Source organism: Gadus macrocephalus, chromosome 1, assembly GCF_031168955.1.
Source record: "Gadus macrocephalus chromosome 1, ASM3116895v1".
Lineage (NCBI taxonomy): Eukaryota > Metazoa > Chordata > Actinopteri > Gadiformes > Gadidae > Gadus > Gadus macrocephalus.
Genome location: NC_082382.1, coordinates 25,741,818 through 25,769,675, shown reverse-complemented (window position 1 = coordinate 25,769,675; position 27,858 = coordinate 25,741,818). Strand labels below are relative to the sequence as shown.

The window sequence follows — 27,858 nt, the reverse complement described above, 5'->3', positions numbered from 1 at the left end:
TCCTCCGCTGGTCCTCCTCTTAGCCTCCCTCCCGGTCAGGGCGCCTCCTAGCGTAGCTTCTCCTCCGCTGGTCCTCCTCTTAGCCTCCCTCCCGGTCAGGGCACCTCCTAGCGTAGCTTCTCCTCCGCTGGTCCTCCTCTTAGCCTCCCTCCCGGTCAGGGCGCCTCCTAGCGTAGCTTCTCCTCCGCTGGTCCTCCTCTTAGCCTCCCTCCCGGTCAGGCGCCTCCTAGCGTAGCTTCTCCTCCGCTGGTCCTCCTCTTAGCCTCCCTCCCGGTCAGGGCGCCTCCTAGCGTAGCTTCTCCTCCGCTGGTCCTCCTCTTAGCCTCCCTCCCGGTCAGGGCGCCTCCTAGCGTAGCTTCTCCTCCGCTGGTCCTCCTCTTAGCCTCCCTCCCGGTCAGGGCGCCTCCTAGCGTAGCTTCTCCTCCGCTGGTCCTCCTCTTAGCCTCCCTCCCGGTCAGGGCGCCTCCTAGCGTAGCTTCTCCTCCGCTGGTCCTCCTCTTAGCCTCCCTCCCGGTCAGGGCGCCTCCTAGCGTAGCTTCTCCTCCGCTGGTCCTCCTCTTAGCCTCCCTCCCGGTCAGGGCGCCTCCTAGCGTAGCTTCTCCTCCGCTGGTCCTCCTCTTAGCCTCCCTCCCGATCAGGGCGCCTCCTAGCGTAGCTTCTCCTCTGCTGGTCCTCCTCTTAGCCTCCCTCCCGGTCAGGGCGCCTCCTAGCGTAGCTTCTCCTCCGCTGGTCCTCCTCTTAGCCTCCCTCCCGGTCAGGGCGCCTCCTAGCGTAGCTTCTCCTCCGCTGGTCCTCCTCTTAGCCTCCCTCCCGGTCAGGGCGCCTGTGGGAAGCTGTGGACTGCGGTTGCGGTTCAGGGCCCGAGGTCAAACTGTTGGTCCTCAGTCAGAAATCAGAGAGTTGCTCTGTTTATTACACTTTGAAACTGAATGAGAATACATAATTATCTCCTTTTGTTTAACTCAGATGTTATGCCACAATTTTATCAGTATTTATTCGTATAAATACTGGATTATCCTGTGGCTTTTTCCTTTTCCCCTTTTGATATATCTATATATGTATGTGGATATAGATGTTATCATGGAGTGTGGCAATGTTTAAAGCCGCACCATGTAACTTTTCTGCCGCACATGTTGTCCCCATAAAAAAAGCTACAACATTTCTCTGGGATAAACGTACCCATCCAAGAAGAATAAATCCACGTATATTCTTGACTTTTGCTGTCTAAAATTATAAAGATAATTTATAACTCGAGCCACTAGAAGCTGCTAATGGCGGAACTTACATAGTGCAGATTTAATTTAATTAGAAACTAATCAAGACTTAATGTTTTTATATAACAGTTTATTTAAAGAAAGAGTTTATATATATAAGCTACATTCCTTAAACAAGCTTAGTTACAGTATATGTATGGTCCATTGCTTGTTTAATAACAATTAATCCACAATTAATTAATAAACAATCCATCATGGTGCTCTCTCCCTCTCTCTCCCACCCCCCCCCCCCCCCCCCCCTACCATCCCTGCCCCCAGGACTGCCCCATAGCCTGGGTGAACACCATGGTGTTTGACTACAAAGACCAGCTGAAGACCGGGGAGTTCCTTCTGTCCATGTGGCCCTCTATCCCAGGTACCCCCCCTGGCTGAGCTACAGCAGCACTGCTCCCCCCCCCCCCCCGGGGTCATGAACGCATCGCACTCGAAATGTCACGTCATTTCACACCTGTCACCCGCTTTGCGCGTCCCAATTCAGAGTCTGCTTCGAGGTGTGGAAATGGACGTTAGCTATCACCTTCATATCCTCTTGAGGTCGAGAGGAAGAGGCCTGCTCTGAGTTTCTGCTTTTACAGCGTGATGTTTGATGTCCCATTTCACACACAACGCCATGCTAACGCTAACCAACCAACACCATGCTAACCCTAACCAACCACCACCATGCTAATCATAACCAACCACCACCATGCTAACCCTAACCAACCAACACCATGCTAACCCTAACCAACCAACACCATGCTAATCATAACCAACCACCACCATGCTAACCCTAACCAACCAACGCCATGCTAACCCTAACCAACCAACACCATGCTAACATACCAACCAACACCATGCTAACATACCAACCAACACCATGCTAACCAACCAACACCATGCTAACATACCAACCAACACCATGCTAACATACCTACCAACACCATGCTAACCCTAACCAACCAACACCATGCTAACATACCTACCAACACCATGCTAACCCTAACCAACCAACACCATGCTAACATACCAACCAACACCATGCTAACCCTAACCAACCAACACCATGCTAACATACCAACCAACACCATGCTAACATACCAACCAACACCATGCTAACATACCAACCGACACCATGCTAACCCTAACCAACCAACCCCATGCTAACATACCAACCAACACCATGCTAACATACCAACACCATGCTAACATACAAACCAACACCATGCTAACATACCAACCAACACCATGCTAACATACAAACCAACACCATGCTAACATACCAACCAACACCATGCTAACATACGAACACCATGCTAACATACCAACACCATGCTAACATACCAACCAACACCATGCTAACATACAGCTACATGCTACACTTTGCTAAGCCTCACACATACAATTGCAGCTCATGGACTCAGCACATTGAATCTTTTTGTTTGTTTTTGTAGCGTGTAGGGTTAGGGTTAGGGTTAGGGTTACAATAAGAGACACGTTGATGTCAACGTGGCGATGATGGATGCCGTCATAACGTCTCCCTACAGATGATAAGAGCGAGCTGCTGAACCCCATGGGCACCGTGGAGAAGAACACCAACGTGGACAGTGCCGCCGCGCTGCTCATCCACTTCCCCAGCGTCCGGCCGCAGCCCCTCTACTACCCCCCCCACGACAAGGTGACGGGGGGGGGAGAGGGCCTCACCGCTCATCTGTTGGTCTGTTGATCTGTCCCTGGTCCCTGGTCTCTGGTCTCTGGTCCCTGGTCCCTGGTCCCTGGTCCCTGGTCCCTGGTCCCTGGTCTCTGGTCTCTGGTCTCTGGTCTCTGGTCTGGTCTGGTCTGGTCTCTGGTCTCTGGTCCCTGGTCCCTGGTCTCTGGTCTCTGGTCTCCTGGTCTCCTGGTCTCCTGGTCTCTGGTCTGGTCTCTGGTCTGGTCTCTGGTCTGGTCACTGGTCTGGTCTCTGGTCTCTGGTCTGGTCACTGGTCTGGTCTCTGGTCTCTGGTCTGGTCTCTGGTCTCTGGTCTCCTGGTCTCTGGTCTCTGGTCTCCTGGTCTGGTGTCTGGTCTGGTCTCTGGTCTGGTCTCTGGTCTGGTCTCTGGTCTGGTCTCTGGTCTCTGGTCTGGTCACTGGTCTGGTCTCTGGTCTCTGGTCTCTGGTCTGGTCTCTGGTCTCTGGTCTGGTCTCTGGTCTCCTGGTCTCCTGGTCTCTGGTCTCCTGGTCTCCTGGTCTCTGGTCTGGTGTCTGGTCTCTGGTCTCTGGTCTGGTCTCTGGTCTGGTCTCTGGTCTCCTGGTCTCTGGTCTCCTGGTCTCTGGTCTCTCGTCTCTGGTCTGGTCTCTGGTCTCTGGTCTGGTCTCTGGTCTCTGGTCTGGACTCTGGTCTGGTCTCTGGTCTGGTCTCCTGGTCTCTGGTCTCTGGTCTCTGGTCTGGTCTCTGGTCTCTGGTCTGGTCTCTGGTCTCCTGGTCTCCTGGTCTCTGGTCTCTGGTCTGGTCTCTGGTCTCTGGTATCCTGGTCTGCTGGTCTCCTGGTCTCTGGTCTCCTGGTCTCTGGTCTGGTCTCTGGTCTCTGGTCTGGTCTCTGGTCTCCTGGTCTCTGGTCTGGTCTCTGGTCTGGTCTCTGGTCTCTGGTCTGGTCTCTGGTCTCTGGTCTGGACTCTGGTCTGGTCTCTGGTCTGGTCTCCTGGTCTCTGGTCTCTGGTCTGGTCTCTGGTCTCTGGTCTGGTCTCTGGTCTCCTGGTCTCCTGGTCTCTGGTCTCTGGTCTGGTCTCTGGTATCCTGGTCTGCTGGTCTCCTGGTCTCTGGTCTCCTGGTCTCTGGTCTGGTCTCTGGTCTGGTCTCTGGTCTCCTGGTCTCTGGTCTGGTCTCTGGTCTGGTCTCTGGTTTTCTGGTCTCTGGTCTCTGGTCTGGTCTCTGGTCTGGTCTCTGGTCTCTGGTCTGGTCTCTGATCTGGTCCCTGGTCTCTGGTCCCTGGTCTGGTCTCTGATCTGGTCCCTGGTCTCTGGTCTCTGGTCTGGTCTCTGGTCTGGTCTCTGGTCTCTGGTCTGGTCTCTGGTCTGGTCTCTGGTCTGGTCTCTGGTCTGGTCTCTGGTCTGGTCTCTGGTCTCTGGTCTGGTCTCTGGTCTGGTCTCTGGTCTCTGGTCTGGTCTCTGGTCTGGTCTCTGGTCTGGTCTCTGGTCTCTGGTCTGGTTTCTGGTCTCTGGTCTCTACTGGGGGAGGTGTGAATGGTGTGTAATGGTGTGGGGCCTTTAGGTGGTGTAATGGTCTGGGGCCTTTAGGTGGTGTAATGGTGTGGGGCCTTTAGGTGGTGTAATGGTGGGGGGCCTTTAGGTGGTGTAATGGTGGGGGGCCTTTAGGTGGTGTAATGGTGGGGGGCCTTTAGGTGGTGTAATGGTGGGGGGCCTTTAGGTGGTGTAATGGTGGGGGGCCTTTAGGTGGTGTAATGGTGGGGGGCCTTTAGGTGGTGTAATGGTCTGAGGCCTTTAGGTGGTGTAATGGTCTGAGGCCTTTAGGTGGTGTAATGGTCTGGGGCCTTTAGGTGGTGTAATGGTCTGGGGCCTTTAGGTGGTGTAATGGTGTGGGGCCTTTAGGTGGTGTAATGGTGGGGGGCCTTTAGGTGGTGTAATGGTCTGGGGCCTTTAGGTGGTGTAATGGTGTGGGGCCTTTAGGTGGTGTAATGTGTGGGGCCTTTAGGTGGTGTAATGGTCTGAGGCCTTTAGGTGGTGTAATGGTGGGGGGCCTTTAGGTGGTGTAATGGTGTGGGGCCTTTAGGTGGTGTAATGGTGGGGGCCTTTAGGTGGTGTAATGGTGGGGGGCCTTTAGGTGGTGTAATGGTGTGGGGCCTTTAGGTGGTGTAATGGTGTGGGGCCTTTAGGTGGTGTAATGGTGGGGGCCTTTAGGTGGTGTAATGGTCTGAGGCCTTTAGGTGGTGTAATGGTCTGGGGCCTTTAGGTGGTGTAATGGTGTGGGGCCTTTAGGTGGTGTAATGGTGGGGGGCCTTTAGGTGGTGTAATGGTGGGGGGCCTTTAGGTGGTGTAATGGTCTGGGGCCTTTAGGTGGTGTAATGGTCTGGGGCCTTTAGGTGGTGTAATGGTGGGGGGCCTTTAGGTGTGTAATGGTCTGAGGCCTTTAGGTGGTGTAATGGTGTGGGGCCTTTAGGTGGTGTAATGGTGTGGGGCCTTTAGGTGGTGTAATGGTCTGAGGCCTTTAGGTGGTGTAATGGTGGGGGCCTTTAGGTGGTGTAATGGTGGGGGCCTTTAGGTGGTGTAATGGTCTGAGGCCTTTAGGTGGTGTAATGGTCTGAGGCCTTTAGGTGGTGTAATGGTCTGAGGCCTTTAGGTGGTGTAATGGTGGGGGGCCTTTAGGTGTGTAATGGTCTGGGGCCTTTAGGTGGTGTAATGGTCTGAGGCCTTTAGGTGGTGTAATGGTCTGGGGCCTTTAGGTGGTGTAATGGTCTGAGGCCTTTAGGTGGTGTAATGGTGCTCATGTTGGGTTTTTGTTTCAGATAAGTTGCATGGAGGCTAACGGGGACATGCCTTCACCCACGAAGGAAGAGGTAAGAATCAGAACGTTGTGTTTTATCAGATGGGTCGTATAACGTTGTATAACATTACATGACATCGTTTAACTTCGTATAATATCGTTTAGCATCGTTTAACATCGTTTATTACACGGGTCTTTTCAACGTTCCGTTCACTTGCATGGGCACTTCACAACTTCCGGCTGTCAATTATTTTTGGTTATTCTACTTCATTACTTCATTTAAGAATGCTCGATTCTGATTGGCTGGGAGGGGTGCATTAATCCGGCATATTGCCCGCTGATTTGTCGGTTCTACTTGCTGCTGACTGAGCACAGTAGATCAATACGCCGCTTGTATCGTTTTCTATCACATACATTTCAAACATGAGGTCCGTTGTAAAAATAAACCAAGGAGTGCATGTTTGATCGATCGTCATTAAAACTGACTTGATACGAATGTAGCAACTACGTTATTAAACTAGTGATCAGATCCAGCCTAGTGTGGTTGCTATAGAAACGAGTTACCTACAGCTGAGCTAATGTTATTCACCGTAGTTCTAAAGGGAACTACTTTTCGAGGGAGATGAACTTAAACAGAGTATACATTTAATAAGCATGCAATACGAATAAGAAAAAGGCTAATTATTAAAGTATTTGAATTATTTTATTATGTTGGCCGGCGTGAAGTAGAACGGAATAATCACCTCAAGGCAGGGCAATAAACAGTTTGATATGCCCGGCTCGCGGAAGTAAGCCGTCCACGAGCCGGGCATATCAAACTGTTTATTGACCTGCCTTGAGGTGATTATTCCTTACATAATTCATTGGCAACGGATGAATAATGACCGCTGTCAAGGTAAACAAAAGGACTTTTTGCCTTTGGTATCACTCCGCACGCAGTCCGGTAACTTGTCAATGTAATAAGCGGGATATGTATCAACCCAAGCGCTGTCGGTTGCTAAGCGACGACGTCAACGTCTTGGGCGGACTATTTCTCTGCTGATCAACACTATGAATGCTTGTAACAAATACATTGTAAATAATTTGCTTCGTTTTGGGAAGTAGCCGTGTAATAAGCGGGATAATGTATAGAACTTTGCCGGTCATTATCGTTAAATAAGCCCCTTCATGGCGAAGCAAGACGCCTTCGCTGCGCGTCGGTGTCCTGTTCGCCCTGTCGGGGCTTATTTTCTCGATAATGACCGGCGTTCTATACATTATCCCTTACATAACATAGTTTAGCATCGTATAACATCGTATAATATGGTCAATCTCTGTACGCTGAAATTTATAGTACAAAAATGCACATTAAGGATGAACCAAACCAAAAGTATCTTATAGAAGTGTGTGTGCCTGTGTGCGTGTGTGTACCTGCGTGCGTGTGCGTGTGTGTGCATGCGTGTGCGTGCGCAGCACGCGAGGCTGAAGGAGATCATGGACAATAAGAACCACACAGAGTTCTTTGAGGACGAGAAGGAGCTGCTATGGAAGCTGCGGGGGGCGGTGCAGAGCCTGTACCCAGAGAGCCTCTCCAAGCTGCTGGTCATCACCAAGTGGAACAAACGGGAGGACGTGGCGCAGGTGGGGAGCTCACTCACTCACTGGCTCACTGGCTCACTCACTCACTCACTGGCTCACTGGCTCACTCACTCACTGGCTCACTCACTCACTCACTCACTGGCTCACTGGCTCACTCACTCACTCACTGGCTCACTCACTCGCTCACTCACTCACTGGCTCACTCACTCACTCGCTCACTCGCTCACTCGCTCACTCACTCACTCACTCACTCACTGGCTCACTCCCTCACTCACTGGATCATTCACTCACTCATTCACTCGCTCGCTCACTCATTCACTCGCTCGCTCACTCACTCACTCGCTCACTCATTCGCTCGCTCGCTCACTCACTCACTCACTCACTCACTCGCTCGCTCGCTCACTCACTCACTCACTCACTCACTCACTCACTCACTCACTCACTCACTCACTCACTCACTCACTCACTCACTCACTCACTCACTCACTCGCTCACTGGCTCACTCACTCACTCACCCCCTCACTCACTCACTGACTCCCCCGCTCCCTCCCCCGCTCCCTCCCCCACTCCCCCCCTGGCCCCCCCCCTGGCCCCCCCCTGGCCCCCCCCTGTGTCCCCAGATGGTGGGTCTGTTGCGGGCGTGGCCCGAGCTCTCGGGGCTCCACGCTCTGGAGCTGCTGGACTACAGCTTCCCCGACCCCTCCGTCCGGGCCTTCACCGTCAAGTGCCTCAAGAAACTCGGGTACGAACATGCTAGCAACTGTAGCATTTATCTAATTTGAACATGGCGGGGGGGGGGGGGCGGGGGGGGGGGGGGGGGGGGGGGGGGGGGGATGACTCTCTGCTCAAAAGGTTCTGGGTTCAAAGCCCAGTTCCCCAGCCCACCTGTTACAGGTAGACTCCACCTGCTCAGGGATGAACTCAAAACGACCAATTCTACTAACTAATGACGAATGAATGAATGAATAGTGCAGGTGGCAGCAGGGTCCCCTTGTTCTCCAGGGAGTCCTGAATGTGCTCCGTTCCCCCCCAGGGACAGAGAGCTGCTGCAGTACCTCATCCAGCTGGTGCAGGTGCTGAAGTACGAGTCGTACCTGGACTGCGACCTCACCTCCTTTCTGCTGGAGCGGGCTCTGTCCAACAAACGCATCGGCCACTTCCTCTTCTGGCATCTCAGGTCTCACAGGGTCTAGTTGTTTACCATAAGGGGATGTGAGGAACCATCGCTGATGAAACCAAACGCCTACAGATGGAAACAAGTCATTCTGAAAGCGCTCCTGGTTCCACGTCTGACGGGCTCTGTGTTTGTGTGTGTGTTTGTGTGTGTGTTTGTTTGTGTGTGTGGCGGTAGGTCGGAGATGCACGTGTCCTCGGTGAGCCTGCGGTTCGGTCTGATCCTGGAGGCCTACTGCAGGGGCAACATCCACCACATCAGGAGCCTCACCAAGCAGGTACCCCCGCCGCCACGCCGCCACACCCAGACCCTGACCCAGCTCCGGGGGCGTGTGTGAGGAACCCTCTGGTCTGATGTGCCCCCCCCCAGAACGAGGCCCTGGGGAAGCTGAAGGCCCTGAGCGACATCGTGAAGTCGGGCTCCCAGAAGATGAGCGCCGACGACCTGAAGCTGTGCATCAAGCAGGACTCCTACATGGAGGCGCTGTCTGACCTGCTGTCCCCCCTCAACCCAAGCATCATCCTCTCAGAGATCTGGTGGGTGGAGCCCCCCTCAGCACCCTGTGGGGGTCCCCCACTTTAGACTAATAATGATCATGAGGTGTTCTCAAACCCACAACTAAAGGCAAACAAGAATCCAAACAATACAATATAAGCAATAGTATCATCATCATCAGGCCTTATACTCAATAATGAATACACATGATCCAATGAGTTCATACGTGCGTCCTGGCAATCAGATGGTTTAAACACGTTGGAGGAAAGTGAGCGTTTGTTTCCATGTGCAGTGTGGAGAAGTGCAAGTACATGGACTCCAAGATGAAGCCTCTCTGGTTGATGTACAAAAACCAGTGGGTCCCCGGAGACCTGATGGGCATCATCTTCAAGAACGGAGACGGTGAGACGCACGCACGCACGCACGCACGCACGCACGCACGCACGCACGCACGCACGCACGCACGCACGCACGCACGCACGCACGCACGCACGCACGCACGCACGCACGCACGCACGCACGCACGCACGCACGCACGCACGCACGCACGCACGCACGCACGCACGCACGCACGCACGCACGCACGCACGCACGCACGCACGCACGCACGCACGCACGCACGCACGCACGCACGCACGCACGCACGCACGCACGCACGCACGCACGCACGCACGCACGCACGCACGCACGCACGCACGCACGCACGCACGCACGCACGCACGCACGCACGCACGCACGCACGCACGCACGCACGCACGCACGCACGCACGCACGCACGCACGCACGCACGCACGCACGCACGCACGCACGCACGCACGCACGCACGCACGCACGCACGCACGCACGCACGCACGCACGCACGCACGCACGCACGCACGCACGCACGCACGCACGCACGCACGCACGCACGCACGCACGCACGCACGCACGCACGCACGCACGCACGCACGCACGCACGCACGCACGCACGCACGCACGCACGCACGCACGCACGCACGCACGCACGCACGCACGCACGCACGCACGAACACACGCGGGCTGAATACAGTAAATTACAGCTTTGTCGTTCTCTTTCCGTCCACTCTCCCTCAACACACACAGATCTCCGTCAGGACATGCTGACCCTGCAGATGATCCAGCTCATGGAGAACCTGTGGAAGAAAGAGGGTCTGGATCTTAGGTACCAGCCCCACGCAGAGCTCCTCATGCCCGGGTGGGGCCAGGGTTTCCCCGGCCTGGAGGGAATGACGGAAAAATAATCAAAACATCTCCTCCTCCTCCTCCTCCTCCTCCTCCATAGGATGATCCCGTACGGCTGTCTGTCCACGGGGAACAAGATGGGTCTGATCGAGGTGGTGAAGAACTCGGACACCATCGCCAACATCCAGCGGGACAACAGCAACAGCGCGGCCACGGCGGCCTTCAACAAGGACGCCCTCCTAAACTGGCTCAAGTCCAAGAACCCCGAGTGAGTGCGCCCCCCCAGACCGCTGCTAGGAGACAGGGGGGGGTGAACCGTTCACGGTGTTCCATAGAAGCTGTGTTTAGGACTGAGTTTGGTGATCGTTTGAGCTGTGTCGCACTTTATTCACCAGTGTTTGCGCTGTGGAAGGTGAGACTTTCCAGGAAGCACCGTGTGGAAATGCATACCGGTGTTTATGAATCAACTCAAGCACAGGCCTTCTCTGGTCTGAGGTAGTTAATGTTAGACAGATTCCTATAAACTGGGAACTGACAGGTATGAGCAAACTCCTTGGCCAGACAGAAAAGTTTGATAATTTACTTTTACTTTCCAACCAGAAAGGGAGGGTGTGGGTGATCGCTTATTAACACATGTAACCGATCCCTCAGTCATCCAGAGCCAGTTAATAATTCACAAGCTCAGGAAACCAATAGTGAATATTCCATGATGGAACTTTGAGGAAATCCTGCCGTGTGTGTGTGTGTGTGTTTGTGTGTGTGTGTGTGTGTGTGTGTGTGTGTGTGTGTGTGTGTGTGTGTGTGTGTGTGTGTGTGTGTGTGTGTGTGTGTGTGTGTGTGTGTGTGTGTGTGTGTGTGTGTGTGTGTGTGTGCTCATTCAATGATACAAAAATCTAAAGTGCCTTGCCCTTCCAAAAGTGACAAAACGGAACCATTTGTGGATTTTCACCACACTTTCACACAATGTGCCAATTGTAATAAAACCAGGAATTATTGTGCAAAGGGTATGAAAGTCTTATTAGGGGCTGGTATGAAATTAAAGTAAAGAGGTCAGCATAATTCATTCTGACAAGAAATTCACAAAGAAATTCCCATCACTCCCTGCATCTCCAAGCTTTTGCAACTTGCTGACCAGTATAAAGCAAGTTTATCTTCAGTCTAGGTCAGCCAGAATGTATTCTTCAGGGAAAACGATGAAAGAGCATTAAAACCATATAAAACATGGTCTGATTCCCCGTCTGTCTGATGATTGGTCCACAGGCATAAGCTGGAACAGGCGATCGAGGAGTTCACGCTGTCCTGCGCTGGCTACTGCGTGGCCACGTACGTCCTGGGCATCGGAGACCGTCACAACGACAACATCATGATCAGGGAGACAGGACAGGTAGGGCTCTCACGGGGCCAGCAGACCTGGTGTCTTCAACACCGTTGTAATGCTTTATCCTGAACGGTACCTGGCTTCTATTATCAACTTCATCCAGGCTTCTGTCTCGGCCTTCATCGGCAACTTTCTAGTTTCTTTACTTAAAGGGCCCCTACTTCCAAACCCGACTAGCCCACCCACTGAAAGTGTACCGCCTTGTAGGATTTGATATCACCATACATGGTGCTGGACACGCCCACCTGTGATGTCACTGTGAAACAGGGCAGGGCTGGTTTCGAAACGGCTTGCATCGCCTCAGCACATCTGGTCCCCCCTGGTGGTGAATCATGGCCATTTTTTAATTGTACACATTTCTTTCAAACATGATTTGGACTCCGACTCAATATCCTATAATCCTATAATCCCGCTTCAACCACAAGGGGGCAATTCATCCTTACAAGGATGATATGTTAAAGGAGAAATCCGGTGTAAAATGGATTTGTGATATGTTTGCTATGATAACGAGTTGGAATGTTCGTTTTGGAGCAAAAAAGTGCATATAGACGCATTCTTCAGTTGGCTGTTTTTGGCAAATTCTATCAAAACGCTATAAACTTGGAACGAAATGTTTTATGGTCAAAACTAAATCGCTATTTTAAACCACTTGCAAGGCTAGAAGTAGCCCTACACTCCCCCACACATCTTGTTTTTAAGACTCGATAAGTAGATTGACGAACACAGAGATTGTGACATCCGTCAACAGCACGCAATCTCTGTGTTCGTCAATCTACTTATCGAGTATTAAAAACAAAATGGCGTCGACGGGGAAACTACTGATGGTATTGTGTGTATAAAATGTCCTTTTTAATAAACAATCTGTACACTTACAAAGTTATTAATGCTTTGTTTTATATGTTAAGACCCTTATTATACTACCAAAGAAGTGTCAGGCTACTTCTAGCCTTTTAAGTGGTATAAAATAGCGATTTAGTTTTTACCATAACACATGCCCCCATAAGCCAATTTAAGAATGCGTCTATACGCGCTTTTTTGCTCCCAAACGAACATTCCAACTATTTTACACCGGATTTCTCCTTTAAGTAAAAAGTATGGCTCACATATGCATTATACAAATCTCATGCTTCCTTGTTATCTATGTTTGATCTGTTTTGTATCTTCTTCTATTATTATGCTCAGCTGTTTCATATAGACTTTGGCCACTTCCTGGGAAACTTCAAAAGGAAGCTTGGCATTAACCGGGAGCGTGTGCCGTTCATCCTGACCTACGACTTCGTCCACGTCATCCAGCAGGGAAGGACCAACAACAGCGAGAAGTTTGAGAGGTACGCAACCACTTCTGGTCTGTCAAACTCTCCTCTCGATACGATACGGTGTGTCTGACGTGGAGGTCCTGTCCCCGCGTTTGTCAGGTTCAGGGACTACTGCGAGCGCGCCTACAAGATCCTGTGTCGGAACGGGACTCTGTTCGTCAACCTCTTCGCCATGATGAAGGCAGCGGGACTGCCAGAGCTCTCCTCGTTCAAGGACATACAGTACCTTAAGGTGAGGAGGAGGATTAAGTTGATGAAGTTTATTAAATCTCCCAGTCAATAACTTAAAGAAATACTGACATGTAATTATTTGATCAAGAGGCATCTCAATAATCTGCAGTGTAATCCGATTTTAGATTCATAGTCTAAAATCTGATGGCAAATGGGGGGTTTCTCTTTCTGTCACTTCATGTTGGTTTGGACCAATCATATGGCTTGAGGGGACGATCTGTCAGCACGTAATAGGCAACCACAATCGGCCAACAGTTGTAAACTACGAAGACAGTGTCCATTAAGGTTTCAGAGCGAAACCGTAGACAAGTTTCTGTAGTAGTACCTTAAGCATTCACAGTTCCTTCTGAAAGCTTCCTCTTTCATGACAATACGATTCTCATTATTAGCCCTGTATTGAAACAGGAACCAGGCATAACCCCCAAGAAGTTCTGCTATTACATAGTAGGACTCCTGGATCCGAGATTAGTTCAAAATAAGAGGATGTAGGATTTATCTTTGTTATTGTTGTTTAGCACATTATTATTTGAGGAGGTTCGATCCCAAATGGCTAAGCTGTGTGCTTAACGAATGAAGTAGTTGCAGTAAATCAAGATCAATGCTGTGCCTATTTATTTAGTCAGAAGAATACACAAGCTCCTGGGACTTGCAGTACCATGTACACTACATGACGACGCCACCGTTGACTCCGTGAGCAATGCGTCCTGAATGACTGACGTGTTTAACCAACCCTGTTTGGATCCTAAGGACTCTTTGGCGTTGGGGAAGACGGAGGAGGAGGCTCTGAAAAGCTTTAAGGTGAAGTTCAACGAGGCTCTGAGGGAGAGCTGGAAGACCAAGGTCAACTGGATGATGCACTCCCTGGCCAAAGACAAGAGGCCGTGAGCCCCCAGGCCGGAGGAGAGGAGACCCCCGTAGCCACCTGCCCCCCTGGGGTGTATTCTATGGGACCAAATATGGGGAAAATGCACTGAAAAGATTCAACTTCACGGATGCCATTTAGAGAACTTCAATGAATGTTTACGCCTGAGTTGCCAGGTTCCCCTAAAGCTAAGCTGAACTAGCTTCTGCCATCTCGAGGGATAACGATATATATTAACGAGACGGACGAACGGGATGACGTCAATAAGGTCTCGGAGGACGGGTATTCATTAGCGCCTTCTATTCTTTCGTCTAACAGAAGGCAGATTTTCCTCGGCCGTTTGAGGTGTTTCAATGCATTGCTTACGAGTTACTTATGGACGAAAACTTGTATGTACAAAAGCCCAGCAAACTGACTCTAATGCATCCCTCGACGGAGAAGACTGCAAGAGTATTCTATGGTTTTGGAAGACCCCATTCCCCTTAAGGTTTACATCATGTTCTGCCATTTCAAGTGCATTTCCCCTCAACATATCAAGTTAGATTATGATTTATATAAGATATCATCAGGGTATTCTGAGGAACTTGTGTAGGTTTTATTATTTTTCATGCTTCGATACATGTTTTTTCACTTTTGCCTTCAAAACTTTGAAAATTGCCTCACAGTATGACCTTTAGAGAAGTAATAATAATAATAATATTAAGAAGAACTGAATATTAAACTAAAGTATTTCCTAATGATTAAGCCATCGTATCGAAAGCAATCATACCCATCCTCTAAATTGTGGATGTATTTTGTGAATTGAAATCAGATGATTCTCACGACCCGGACCCACACAGCAACCTGGTGCCAGTCGAACCAAGAGCCCCTCTCAGACTGGAGCTGGGACATGATAATAGTGTGTGTGTGTGTGTGTGTGTGTGTGTGTGTGTGTGTGTGTGTGTGTGTGTGTGTGTGTGTGTGTGTGTGTGTGTGTGTGTGTGTGTGTGTGTGTGTGAGATGTTACCAATTCATTTATTTCAATGCGTAGAATGTCAGCTGCCTCTGTGCTTTTGCATAGTTTATGTTAATGCCATGACTGCTCTGTTGTCTAAGCCCTCTTATGCACCCAATGTGCTTTCAGAAAGTATTTAAAGAAATACATGTTTTTATTAAATAGAGGGGGGGGGGGGGGGGGGGAGATGTGTGTCTAAGATATGGTGGTGGTAAGATACCACTGCCACCACTGCCAATTCAATGTTTAGTGCTGCTGAGTGCAATATCCCTTGATAAACATCTGGTTAAACTATTCATCCAGAGAAACTGCATTATTTATATATTATTTTGCACGTGTATGTTACAATGTCCCCAGTATTATGAGGTAAAAATAACCATATAATTATCTATTCAACATCGGTAATGTTGACACCTAGTATCGTTTATAATTATTCGTTTATACTAGCAATGTCTTCGATAGCTGAATGGGGGTCCTTGGTAAACCCGGGGGTCTTATATTTCTCTGAGTGTGCAACGGCGCCCCTGGTGGTGAGAAACGAACTAACAGCGGGAGCTCGCTGCGTGATTCCCGTCGTTCAGCCTCTGCCGACTGGAGGGATGTGACCCCGGAACAGGACGCCCTCCTAAAACAACACACCATTCAAATAGGATACCGAAGAAAGAAAAGCTGGACCAGGAGGGGTAAGAGATAACGGAGTTTGTTTTTTAATAAAACACGGGTCCGGCAGTAGCAGGGGGTTGGAGCCCCGTGGGGTGGGGTGGGTTGTGTGTTGCTGGTCGACCGGGCAGCGGTACCTGGAGCCCCGCTTCATTCAGGCTTTTGTCTCGGGCTGCTAGCCTGTTAGCCTAGCTCCGTACCCTGGTTGTACTGGGGAAGCGGAGGGTCGTTTAACACCGAGTCTTGGCGTTTTGGAGAGGCTGACGTGGATCTAAATGTAACTTTTGCGTTAGCACCGTTGTCGTTTTCGCACAATGGAGGTTGTTAGCGGGTCGGGGAGCGAGAAGGCGATGAATGATCGATTGGTGGCTAGCTGGAGAAGGGTCGGGTCGGTCTGCTAAAGGGGGTCGGTCGGGTTGGTCTACTTCAGGGGGTTGGGTCGGTTCGGTCCTCTACAGGGGGTCGGGTCGGTCCTCTACATGGGCTTGGTTCGGTCTGCTACGGGGGGTCGGGTCGTTCCTCTACGGGGGTCGGTTCGGTCTGCTACAGGCAGCCAGGTCGGTCCTCTACAGTGTTCGGGTCGGTCCTCTACAGTGGTCGGGTCGGTTCGCTACAGGGGGTCGGTTCGGTCCTCTAAAGGGGGTCGGTCGGTCTGCTACGGTGGAAATGTCCTGCTTCACAAACTGAATACACTTGGTGAATTTATCGTTAGGGTTATTTGTTCCTGATGCCACGGTAGTGTTGTTCGCTTAAAATAACTAGTACTTCCATGTATCAACAACTACACTGAAAACGTTATAAGATGTTACCGTTAGTCTCTAACCGAATCACATTACTCCAGCTTAACTTTTTATAATGATCCTCCTCCGTATGTGTGTTGATGAATAAAAGCAGGGCATCAAGAACCCAGCAGGGTCTTGATCCTGATCCTCATCTCGTTTGGATTAGGGACTCTTGGTCCTCCTACGCGGGGGGACGTCTGACCAAATGGTCATTTTGTGAAACTGAAGCCAGCCTCCTCCAATGCCCTTTCTCTTTTAACACTGTGAATGGGGTCTTCACATGTTTCTCCGCAAAAAAATGCCAGGCATTTTCCCAGTATAGAAGTGAAGTGTGTTTTTAATTAAAACTATGTGTGCTGTGCCTCCTACCACAATCTATTTTTATATCCATCCCCACCCTTTTTTTGCCACTGAATGCCATACAATGTCTGCTTTCGCCCAACTGTCAGATAGCTGACAACATGTTCAGCTGTGAAGTTGGCATGCTGCCTGTGCCAGGGGGCATAAATGAGGTTGGCTTGAGTGATTGGCCATGGGTAACGGCTTATAACCCTCCCCCTCCGCTTCTATCATGGCCTCCCCATGCTGCACCACCTCATGCTATTAAAGTCTTGGTGGCACCATGACCATGTCTGGCGGGGCTTGGATCAGTAGTACATGGCTCCACCCCCCCAGCCTGGCCAGGTGTGCTTCAGTGTGCAGTACCCCCTTCCATCTCATCAACCCCCTTCCTCTGAGTGTCAGAGGACAACAATGTCCGCTGTCTCTAAAGCAGCTGAGGAGAGGGCTCAGGGGAGTTCGTACCAGTGCTCCGTACTTGCAGCGGTTCCTATGGTGACCAGCCGAAGTTGAGATGCTTCCTCGCACAAGTCTTTATTTATTTTTCATTCCTGACTCGGACACTGTGTCCAGAGCTGCAAGAGACTGGAGTAATACAACGATGCATCTGCTTTCTGAGGAAGGAAGAGAGAAATGCTTTATGTGCGCGTAATGCAATTGATTCTGCTATGTTTTTATCTATAATGCAGAAGCCTCGGTCTTTGTCCCTTAGTGCACCCATAATAAAAAATATCATAAAAATATGATCTAAGAGAAAGGTCTAGATCTAATCATCGCCTCATCCCTAGCAATGTCTTAATACCCCCCCCCATACAGACGCCTCGGTTCTCCGCCTTGATGTTGGTGCTTTTGAAATGTTTCAGTCTCATGTGGCCCCCCAGGGACCAGCTTAAGGGAGCAGCGTCTGTATCCCCTCCCCTGAGAGGTGCTGTGGCGAGGGCAGACGCTCGCTGAGATCACAGGCCCTGCTCTATCCCGGGCAGGCTCGGGCTGCCCGTCTGAATGTGTAAATCCATGAGAGATAATGCATCATAAGTTGTAGCCGCAGACGCCGTGATTACGTTTTATGACATGAATTAGTCCTACACTTCAAACTCTTAAGGGGCTCTGTGAAGACGCACAAGAGGAACACGCAGCAGGGATGCACGCTGTAGTAACTCCGCACCAGACGCTCAGCATCTCCCTACGTTTCTGCAGGGTTTGATGCATTGATTAGTCCATAGGGTACAGGAACACATTGATCCAAATACCCCCAACTGCATGCAGAAACACACCTTACCCTAGGCTAGGGGTTCATTTAATAGGCATACATACGTCCTTTGTACGCCCTGGCACTTGAAAATAGTATTTAGCATTGTGTAGCGTCTTAACTGAGCTATGTCTTTTGTACACGGTCGGGGAATGGGTCAACCTAGCGATTTTTAGTGCTTGGCACTTGGTTCTATGAGCATCCTCACGGCACCGACAGCGATATATTGTTGTTTCTCTTTCTTCTGACAAATGTACTAATTGTAGTCGCTTTGGAAAGCATTTGCCAAGCACCTGAATGTAAGCGTAATGTAAAAGCATACCTGCAATTCAGCCGCAGTGAAGCGTGTGGGGGTCCGTGGCGATGGGCAGCGGCCTCGTCTGCATTCATGCCTCACGTGTTAACAACACATGACCTACTTACCAGTCTTTATTTTTACAATCCACTTCAGGGGCATTGTCCCCCAAATACTGCGGCCATTGTTGTGTACAGTGTAGATATGGGGAGGACGGCACAAAGGCAGGCTGCAGCCTCCAGCACGGACCTTAGCAGCCAGCAGGGCCTATAGACACACTCACATTCAGCCCTGACCTATAGAGAGAGGCAGGGTCATTCACAAGGGAAATCTGCCCATTACATTGGATAAATACATATTTTGTATATATCTTGGAACTTGGAACTCGAGTTCCACAATATTCTAGGATCCCATAGTCAGATGTGTCCCCCTCCTCCTCACTCTCCCCCCCCCCCCCTCTCGTCGTTGGCTGGGTTCACATTCACAGGCATGGCAGCTGTGTGCGGTACCGAAACCAGCACCGTACACAGCTGCTACCCGGGCCTTCCGCCTTTGGCAAACCCAGTTGGCCCAGACACCAGGCATCCAGCCCTCTTCAGTTTCTCACACGTCTGCGTGGGTTCACTGAATGGAGGCCACTTCTCCCCACTTCTCCCTCCCTGCACTTTGTCTTCTGGCCTCCGCGCCCGACGCCCGTGCACCCCCGGTTTAGAGGGTCACCCAGGGCACCCCCGGCCTAGAGGCTCACCCAGGGCACCCCCGGCCTAGAGGCTCACCCACCCTAGGCCTAGAGGGTCACTCAGGGCCTAGAGGGGCACCCAGGGCACCCAAGGCCTAGAGGGTCACCCACCCTAGGCCTAGAGGGTCACCCAGGGCACCCCCGGCCTAGAGGGTCACTCAGGGCCTAGAGGGGCACCCAGGGCACCCAAGGCCTAGAGGGTCACCCACCCTAGGCCTAGAGGGTCACTCAGGGCACCCCCGGCCTCGAGGGGCACCCAGAGCACCCCCGGCCTAGAGGGGCACCCTGGGCACCCCCGGCCTAGAGGCTCACCCATAGCACCCTAGGGGAGACACCGCTGCAAAACAATCAGACATTGTGGTCTAGGGCGCTTTAGAAAGGGTAAGAATGGTTTGTGCCAGCGGGGCTAACCACATGCGGTGCGCCACCAGGGCACGCCCCCCCCCCCCCCCCGCGGTCTGGCCGACCCCGGTCAGAGAGTGGCGGTCGCGGTGCATCGTGTGGTCCCTGGCAGCCGGCCACTGGGGCCGACTCCAGGGTGGGGTGTGGAAGGGCTGAGGGGGTGGTTAGGCTGAACTAGAGTTACTTAGGACAGCCTAATGTATGGTGCTAATTATATCACATAAAAACACACAGAACAGGAAGTAGAAAAAAAACACCAATGATTCACCAATATATTGCCAAGAAATGTGTAATATCGGTAGCTGACGTAAAAACGGGCCAAATGTCTGAATCCTACATTGCATCCTCCCCATTAACTGCCATTGTCAGCCGAAGCAGCGGGCGTTGAGCTTGGACTACTGAGCGGCGCTGTGTCCGTGGCCGTGCTGTTGACTCCAGCAGGCCTAGCTAGCAGACCCCGCTTCTGAGGCTTCACAGAACTCCACGGGATCCGACCCAACCCAGCACAACGCTGACACCCACCGGGGAGTGAGATGGTACAGGGGTACAGGGGTACAGGGGTACAGGGGTACAGGGGTACAGGGGTACAGGGGTACAGGGGTACAGGGGTACAGGGGTACAGGGGTACAGGGGTGTGTGTGTGTGTGTGTGTGTGTGTGTGTGTGTGTGTGTGTGTGTGTGTGTGTGTGTGTGTGTGTGTGTGTGTGTGTGTGTGTGTGTGTGTGTGTGTGTGTGTGTGTGTGTGTGTGTGTGTGTGTAAGCCCTAGTTCAGCACCGAGGCGATCCTTTTGATTAGGTCTGGGTATTCGCTGCGTTGGCCTGGCTGGCGGGGGGAGCGCCCCCCCAAGGGGGGGGGGGGGCTAACGCGACCCCACCTCCAGCAGCTAGACCCCGCCCAGGACCACGCCCCCAGACAGCCGCTCCGTTGTGTCCCTCGGGAACAGGCTCACGGCCAACAGCACGCATATCTGAATTAATGACGGCCAGAAGTACGCGGCACGCTGCTCAAGAATAATTAACTTAACATTCACCCGTTTATTATTCAAAGAATTGCTTCTTGGAATGGAGAGAATGGGCACTGCCAAATATCTACCCACCCACCGGCATGAATCAGAGGCTGATCTTGTATTCTCCATCACTGATGTGTTACCTTGTGAACACAGAAGGCAGTCTTGGTGGAACACTCTTTTAACAACATAAGTGAGGTTCTGCTCAATGTTTTAGGTTAACCCGGTTCTGCTCAAGTGACTCAAAGGTCCCTTTTCAACAGCCTGAAACGCAAGTGTGAAGCGCCAAACGCAAGTAGCTTTTTGGGCGGTTCTATAGCGATGTTGCTATTATACCGGCGGATAAATGACTTGCGCCCGACGAAAATCTAAAAAGCGTTGCCCTGAAGTAGCCTAATTACCCGTAGGTGTGGTTTGGGCGTAACGTGCAATAAACCAATGAGAGGGCCATCTCCCATCCCCTTTAAGAGCCATGAGCGCATTTAAATCTGACGAGTTGATATTTTGACAGCGCGTCTGCAGTCTCCGAAGAGACAGATACATGAATTTTAAACTTCAAATGGCTCAGTTTTCGGCCAAATACTATGGCCCAATTCACACATACATTTTCTTCCACAACTTCAGAAATAATGAGTCCTCAAATAAATGTCGGCAAAGAAAACTTATTTACATATTTATGCGGTAACTGTGTTTCTATTTAATGATATACGCAATACATTAACAAACATAGTTTCCTACCAATATTGTATGCATTATTGTTATCGACTTGTGTCCCTAATATGCATGCGTCCCCCGTTAATATACATTGCCATGGACTGTATTATGCGTTACGTGTTTAGTTTGCGTGTGTTTAAACAGATGGATGCACACAAGCGCGCCCGCATTCATTAGTTATTTTACACATACACACACGCGCGTCCGCATTCATTCATTCTATTTAACATTCACTCGCGGTAAAACCATCTTTTCTCACGATCAAATACTCATCAATCCTAAAAGTTATGCGCTTGTACACGATGTATGTGTTAAGAAAATATGTGTTTGCTGTACGGTGTTTGCAGATGCATTGGTTTTAAAGTACAACTTATTACCGCTGTATCAGCTGTTCTTTCCCAAATAATTATCAAGAATGTGTGGCTAGGTAGATGAGAGAAGTAAAGTGTATGCGCGAGGCGCACAAGCTACATTATGCATGCGTCCTTAAAATAGCATCTGAACAACGGTGTAGAAAGTCAATTGCGCTGGATGCAAGATAGGGCCCAAAGACTCATAATGTCCCAGCCGGTAGGTGTCAGTGTGGAGGCTCCAGGACTGTGGCGTGTTCTTTGCGTTGGTGTTTGTTTGTGTGTGTGGCCTGACCACATTATCTCCTCAAATGCTCTTGAAGACGTAACTTTCTGAAACATTATTTGAATATTCAGATTCAGAAGACGATAAGATGTACTTACAATTAGCGGTAGAACAGGCCAACAGTAATTTCTGCTATTCCTTTTGACCAATTAATTGTTAATTGAGAACGACTAATAGTTAATAAATAAATAGTTGCTATATCATTTTCCATTCATTACTTTCCTACATCATAAATCCCCATTGTTCCTGTATCTTTTAAATAGTAAGTCGATTGCAAGCCGAACCCTTCCCTCACACGATGAGATGGAGACATTGTGGATGTGCTGTTGGATCAATTAGATGTACAGTATGTGTGTGAGTCCTAGCAGCAGGTGACATAAATAAAGGATCTGGCTTGCTCCTGGTTGGAGGGAAAGGTTGGCATGGCAACCAGTAAAATACTCTGTCAGAGCTAATGCCGCTGTTTAAACCGCACCATGAGCCCAAGAGATACCCCAGGATATGGATCCTGAGCGTGTATATAAACAAACGTTCGCCGGCAATGACGACCGTGTGCCAGTGTAGCGCGGCGTTGAAAGTCCAAATTAATCCACGCGGCTTCTGTGCGATAGCGTGATTTATCCAAATAGCAAAGATATTAATACAGCCCATCCCTAACAGTTTGACAGCAGTGCAGGCTAAATATGGAGCCCTATCTCAACTACAAAAGCTCAGGTGATCCAGAGCTACTTTTAGAAAGTGTATTTCTGGAGGCGCTCAGGTACGGCGTTCTACTGCCAGCTCGTGGTCCTCTTCTCCGTCAGCTCGCTCCGTCCAAACATGGTTAACCTCACTCTGCTCAGAGGAGACGGGACGGCTATCTGCCTGCAGGCGTCCTCGCAGCACAATGTCCCGGTGCCTGGGGAGCGTTTTATAGATTGAATCATTGATCCTGTATTTGAGTGGGGGGGGGGGGGGGGGGGTCTTTGGCCCCTGAGCCCGCTGGATGGCTGCTCTCTGGGCTCCCCCTCCTTGGGGGAGTCTCTGGGCTCCCCCTCCTTGGGGGAGTCCCTGGGCTCCCCCTCCTTGGGAGTCTCTGGGCTCCAGCCCTCTGAGGAGGGGAGTGGAGAGGGATGTGATCAAACACCTCACCGCCGGGGCTCCGAGACGCTGCCCCTGCTAACCCCTCCCCTCCCCACCTCCACCTCCCTCTCCACCTCCACCTCCTCCTCCACCTCCTCTGACGGGGGTCCGAGACCCCGCCCCTGTTAACCCCTCCCCTCTCCCCTCTCCACCTCCACCTCCACCTCCTCTGACGGGGCTCCGAGACCCCGCCCCTGTTAACCCCTCCCCTCCCCTCCCCTCTCCCCTCTCCACCTCCTCCTCCACCTCCTCTGACGGGGGTCCGAGACCCCGCCCCTGTTAACCCCTCCCCTCCCCTCTCCACCTCCACCTCCTCTGACGGGGGTCCGAGACCCCGCCCCTGTTAACCCCTCCCCTCCCCTCCCCTCTCCACCTCCACCTCCACCTCCTCTGACGGGGCTCCGAGACCCCGCCCCTGCTAACCCCTCCCCTCTCCACCTCCACCTCCTCTGACGGGGGTCCGAGACCCCGCCCCTGCTAACCCCTCTCCTCTCCACCTCCACCTCCTCCTCCTCTGACGGGGGTCCGAGACCCCGCCCCTGCTAACCCCTCCCCTCTCCACCTCCTCCTCCTCTGACGGGGGTCCGAGACCCCGCCCCTGCTAACCCCTCCCCTCTCCACCTCCACCTCCACCTCCTCTGACGGGGGTCCGAGACCCCGCCCCTGCTAACCCCTCTCCTCTCCACCTCCACCTCCTCCTCCTCTGACGGGGGTCCGAGGCCCCGCCCCTGCTAACCCCTCTCCTCTCCACCTCCTCCTCCTCTGACGGGGGTCCGAGGCACTGAGCCGCCCCACGCCAGCCCCTCCATCACGTCCCTCTCTGTGTCTCTCTCTGTCGGGGTTGAGCGGTGATTCAACGGACCGGCCTCCCTCCTCTCCTGCTCCTCCAGTCTGGGTATGGTCCTCCACGAGGGTCATTCATGCTCCTCCGGTCTGGGTATGGTCCTCCACGAGGGTCATTCATGCTCCTCCGGTCTGGGTATGGTCCTCCACGAGGGTCATTCATGCTCCTCCGGTCTGGGTATGGTCCTCCACGAGGGTCATTCATGCTCCTCCGGTCTGGGTATGGTCCTCCACGAGGGTCATTCATGCTCCTCCGGTCTGGGTATGGTCCTCCACGAGGGTCATTCATGCTCCTCCGGTCTGGGTATGGTCCTCCACGAGGGTCATTCATGCTCCTCCGGTCTGGGTATGGTCCTCCACGAGGGTCATTCATGCTCCTCCGAACCCCCCGTCGATGGAGTCTGGTGGGTCTTAAGAGTCGACTGGTGCACTGACTCGCTAACCCACGCTGCTGGTGTTTGCAATGACTGGCCAAGAGCTGCAGCTAGCCGTAGCAGCTAGCTCCTCCTTTAGTACAGCCCCACATCAAACAGCCTCAACATGCATTACTGGTCCTTTTGTTTGGATAGGGGGCAGGAGGGATTACCCCAGCTAGCTGCCCGAGGCCCCGTGGGCATCACGATCGTTCTAACCAGGAGGGGGTGGAACCTAGACGTGCATACTAATATTGTTCCCTCCAGCATATCGTATAGGACATGCATGCAGTATCATCTTAGGGAAAATCTAGTTTTTTTGGCTTTCAGTTGAATTGTGCTCTCGATCTCGAGGTGGTTCGCACCTCGAAACCGTGTGAAATCCGGACGTCCGCGTGACGTCGGTCCGCCTGTCCGTGGCTCGCGTGTCAGAAACGGCCGCAGCGCTGTCGCCTTCGCTGGGCTCTCGTCGTCTTCCTCCTGCGCGGCCACGCCCATATATGGCCCCTCCTGAAGCCAGGTCCTTAGTGGCTGGAAGGGGGTTGTGGGCGGGGCCAGGCTCTGTGAGGAGAGGCGTGCAGCGTTAACGGAGGCGCTGCTCGCTGCGTGACGGCGCCAGATGAAGCCCCGGTGACTCACCACCGGCAGCAGCTCAGTCCTAACGACGCGCCAGCGGCGGTGTGCGTCGTCACGGCTCCCTGGAGCCTCCATGACGCAATGACGGCATGAGGCCCGTCTTCACTGCTCTAGTCCTGCCATAGGCTCCTCGTACCCTCACTGCCTTATCTTATGGATGCTGAGCTAACAGCGTGTGCTAACACACTTATCGTGTGTGTTGTACGTCCTGGCACTTAGAACGTAGCAATCTGTAGCGTCTTATCCTAGCTATCGTTTTAGGAATGGGATAACCTAGCGATTGTTGCCTGGCACTTGGTTCTATGAACATCCTTTCTGTAGCGACAGAGATATTGATGTTTCTCTTTGCGTCGCTGTGGATAAAAGCGTCTGCTGAGTGCCCGTAATGTGAGTGTAATGTAAGGGCTAACGTGTTCTCGTGTTTGTGTCCGCAGAGCTACAGGAGCAGGGGTCATGAACCGGGAGGAGGTCCCGGGGAAGTCTCCTGAAGAGATGTACATCCAACAGAAAGTGCGGGTTCTGCTCATGCTCAAGAAGATGGGGTCCAATGTACGTATACGGAGCCTCTTCTGAGGCTCGCTCACCGTGTGCCGTCTACCGTTCCAGCTCTGCTCTCTGACCAAACGACCATGGTCTCACATGGTCCTTAAGATGTGCCTTTACTATATCACTCAGTAGTCGTGGATAGTTGTTGAGTTCCCCCTAGCAGAGGGATAGTTTCCTGTGATATTTTATCTTGTTACAGATTCATTCATCATTAGACACCATGATTAGGTTGCGCTGGCAATGCGTTGAGTGTTCTAATGCGTGGTCGTTGATCAGGTGGGGTACTCCCACGGCCTCTAGAGAGCAGCAGCTCCAGTGGGCTGACCCGACTGCCTCGACTAGAGATCAGTTTGCGTTGAATCCTCTGCGGACGTGACTGATGGTTTCTGGCTGTTAGTCGATGTCCCAACCCCAGAAACTGACTCATGCAAACTTGCCGATCAATATGACTAGGTTGGCTGTTGTCAGAGGGTTTGTCGTCCCATTGTATGCGTTTCGTAATACAGATGCTTTTTCTCTGAATGCTTCCTTAATGATGGCCAAGCCATTCATGAGCTACTGCCACCTACATAATACATTTATTTTTATATGGCACAAAACGACGGTGTACTGTAAACTATTACAGTATTTCTCCACAGTATTTCACCAATTATAAATAATCACAATTTAACAATGTGTCTATGTTTTGCCCAAAAAAATATTGCATTGGGGGCCGCAAACATACATTCTAATAATAGACAGAACAGATATAATTATAAAAGAACAGCATGGCTGCGTGCAGTGGCGCTGGTCATCCAGAGGGGGCGCTGTGCGGCTGCTGGAGGGGGAACACTGGTTCAGGACGTTCCTGTCTGACCCAGCAGGGGATGAGTCATACCGGCACCTGGGTCAAGATCCAACCTGACTCCGTCCAGACGCCTGGGTCACTATGAGACAGAGTAAACACCACCAACGGCCGAGCAAGCAGAGAACACGCCTTGTAGCCATTGCTCATTGACCCTGGTTAACCTGTGCCCGTACGGGGACGGTGAAATGAGGAGGACCCTGGAGCAGGCTGTTGGAACCACTCATCTGAGACTCATCCTACAGGCCCATTGGTGGTGCTTCCCACTTGGTTCTGTGAACCACCTTACTGCTCCACCAGCGATATGGTGGTGTTATCTTTCTTCTGACAAATGTACTTATTAGAAGTCGTTTTGGAGGAAAGCGTCTGCTGAATGCCCAAAAATTAAGATCACTTTGGTCAAAATAAAATGATCAGACTCACCCTAACTAGAAATAGGAAAAGGCGTCCTCAAAATAAAACTGCCTAAGCTCGTTAAACTGGAATGAAGGCACTTTCATAAAGTGGTTCACAAGTAGCACTGCAAATCTGAGGTCTTGATAAAAAAACAATCCAAAAGCAGAACTTAAATCCTACTAGAAGGTCCTTCTAATGAGGGTAAATGTACAGTAACTAGTATGAGCGTCTGTAGCCCCCCATCACTAGGATGCGTGGTGGTGGGGGTCCTCATCTCTCACACACCTTCTGTTTTCCTCCCAGCTCACGCCCAGTGAAGAGGCGTTCCTCCGGAACTATGCAGGCGTGGTCCACAGCCAGATGAGCCAACTACCTCAGCACAACATCGACCAGGGTAAGAGACCCCACAAGACCCCCGTCTATGCCTGCCAATACCGGGATCCACGAGGCCTTATCGCGACGCTCTGTTTGGCTGCTTTAAAACCACAATAGACAGTTTGGCGGCTATTCCTTACTTTGCTGTTTAGGATTCTGTATTTAACACTGCATCCATACTATTTTCATGACTTGCATTCAAACACAACTCAGAAGTCCTGGGTTTGTTGCTTGGCAGTGCAGATGAGAACACAAGTACAACACAGAAAAATATATTGCAAACCTTTTTCTAGTGTGACTTGAACAAAGTGACTTGGCTTTGCCTTACTGTTACCAGGTGTGACTGTGGTCATGTATCACACGGCGTGACTGGTCATGTATAAAGAGGTGTGACTGTGAACAGGAATGACCAGGTGTGACTGTGAATAGGTATTGCAAAAGCAAACTAGGGACGCAGTCACGCAATATATTCACATGGATGGGTCTTGTTTGTGAACTGCAGTGCAGTCATCAGACGCTAGAGTGCGCTGTTCTCTTTGTACATTTATTAATGTGTAGCCGGGTCAGACTTCCACCACAAGAGGGCGCTAGATTAAAAAGAACGTGATCCTCAGCAAGTACAGAGGAAGCAGCCAAAAACGATTCAAAGGGACGTGAGCTACTTCCTCTCCTTTTATCAGCTGCCTTCCAGCCCTAATCCGAAGCACGCTCTTATTTTGAAGCCTCTGCGGTCTCTGCCACCCACCATGGACTCAGGTAGAAGCCATCTTTTATTAGTACCCATCCCCAGCGGGTAAACAGCTGGTCTGACCAGGTGCCTTTGATTCTGGAGGTGGATCGCGTGTCCCACTCCAGCAGAAAGAGGTGTTGTAACCTTAATGTCCCCCGTCTCTGTTGGCTTAACT

At 51.4% G+C, this 27,858-nt stretch overlaps 2 protein-coding genes across 3 annotated transcripts in view; both read left to right on the top strand.

The window, feature by feature from the left end:
- The window catches only part of pik3cd (phosphatidylinositol-4,5-bisphosphate 3-kinase, catalytic subunit delta), a 27,509-nt gene extending 12,258 nt beyond the window's left edge, over positions 1–15,251 (top strand). For both annotated transcript variants that reach the window (XM_060059416.1, XM_060059407.1), the window contains exons 9-23: positions 1,533–1,629; positions 2,798–2,928; positions 5,750–5,800; positions 7,180–7,347; positions 7,926–8,047; positions 8,339–8,482; positions 8,657–8,756; positions 8,849–9,015; positions 9,267–9,376; positions 10,076–10,154; positions 10,275–10,442; positions 11,435–11,558; positions 12,735–12,880; positions 12,968–13,100; positions 13,847–15,251. In XM_060059416.1, the coding sequence (XP_059915399.1) occupies positions 1,533–1,629; positions 2,798–2,928; positions 5,750–5,800; positions 7,180–7,347; positions 7,926–8,047; positions 8,339–8,482; positions 8,657–8,756; positions 8,849–9,015; positions 9,267–9,376; positions 10,076–10,154; positions 10,275–10,442; positions 11,435–11,558; positions 12,735–12,880; positions 12,968–13,100; positions 13,847–13,984 (1,878 nt within the window). In that variant the 3' untranslated portion in view covers positions 13,985–15,251. The remainder of the gene's footprint in view (positions 1–1,532; positions 1,630–2,797; positions 2,929–5,749; positions 5,801–7,179; positions 7,348–7,925; positions 8,048–8,338; positions 8,483–8,656; positions 8,757–8,848; positions 9,016–9,266; positions 9,377–10,075; positions 10,155–10,274; positions 10,443–11,434; positions 11,559–12,734; positions 12,881–12,967; positions 13,101–13,846) is intronic.
- Positions 15,252–15,478: 227 nt separating this feature from the next.
- Positions 15,479–27,813, top strand: ctnnbip1 (catenin, beta interacting protein 1). The gene is made up of 3 exons (XM_060059986.1): positions 15,479–15,638; positions 25,227–25,341; positions 26,882–27,813. The coding sequence occupies exons 2-3, from the start codon at positions 25,246–25,248 to the stop codon at positions 27,068–27,070; spliced, it is 285 nt and encodes a 94-aa protein (XP_059915969.1). The 5' UTR covers positions 15,479–15,638; positions 25,227–25,245; the 3' UTR covers positions 27,071–27,813.
- Positions 27,814–27,858: the final 45 nt, after the last annotated feature.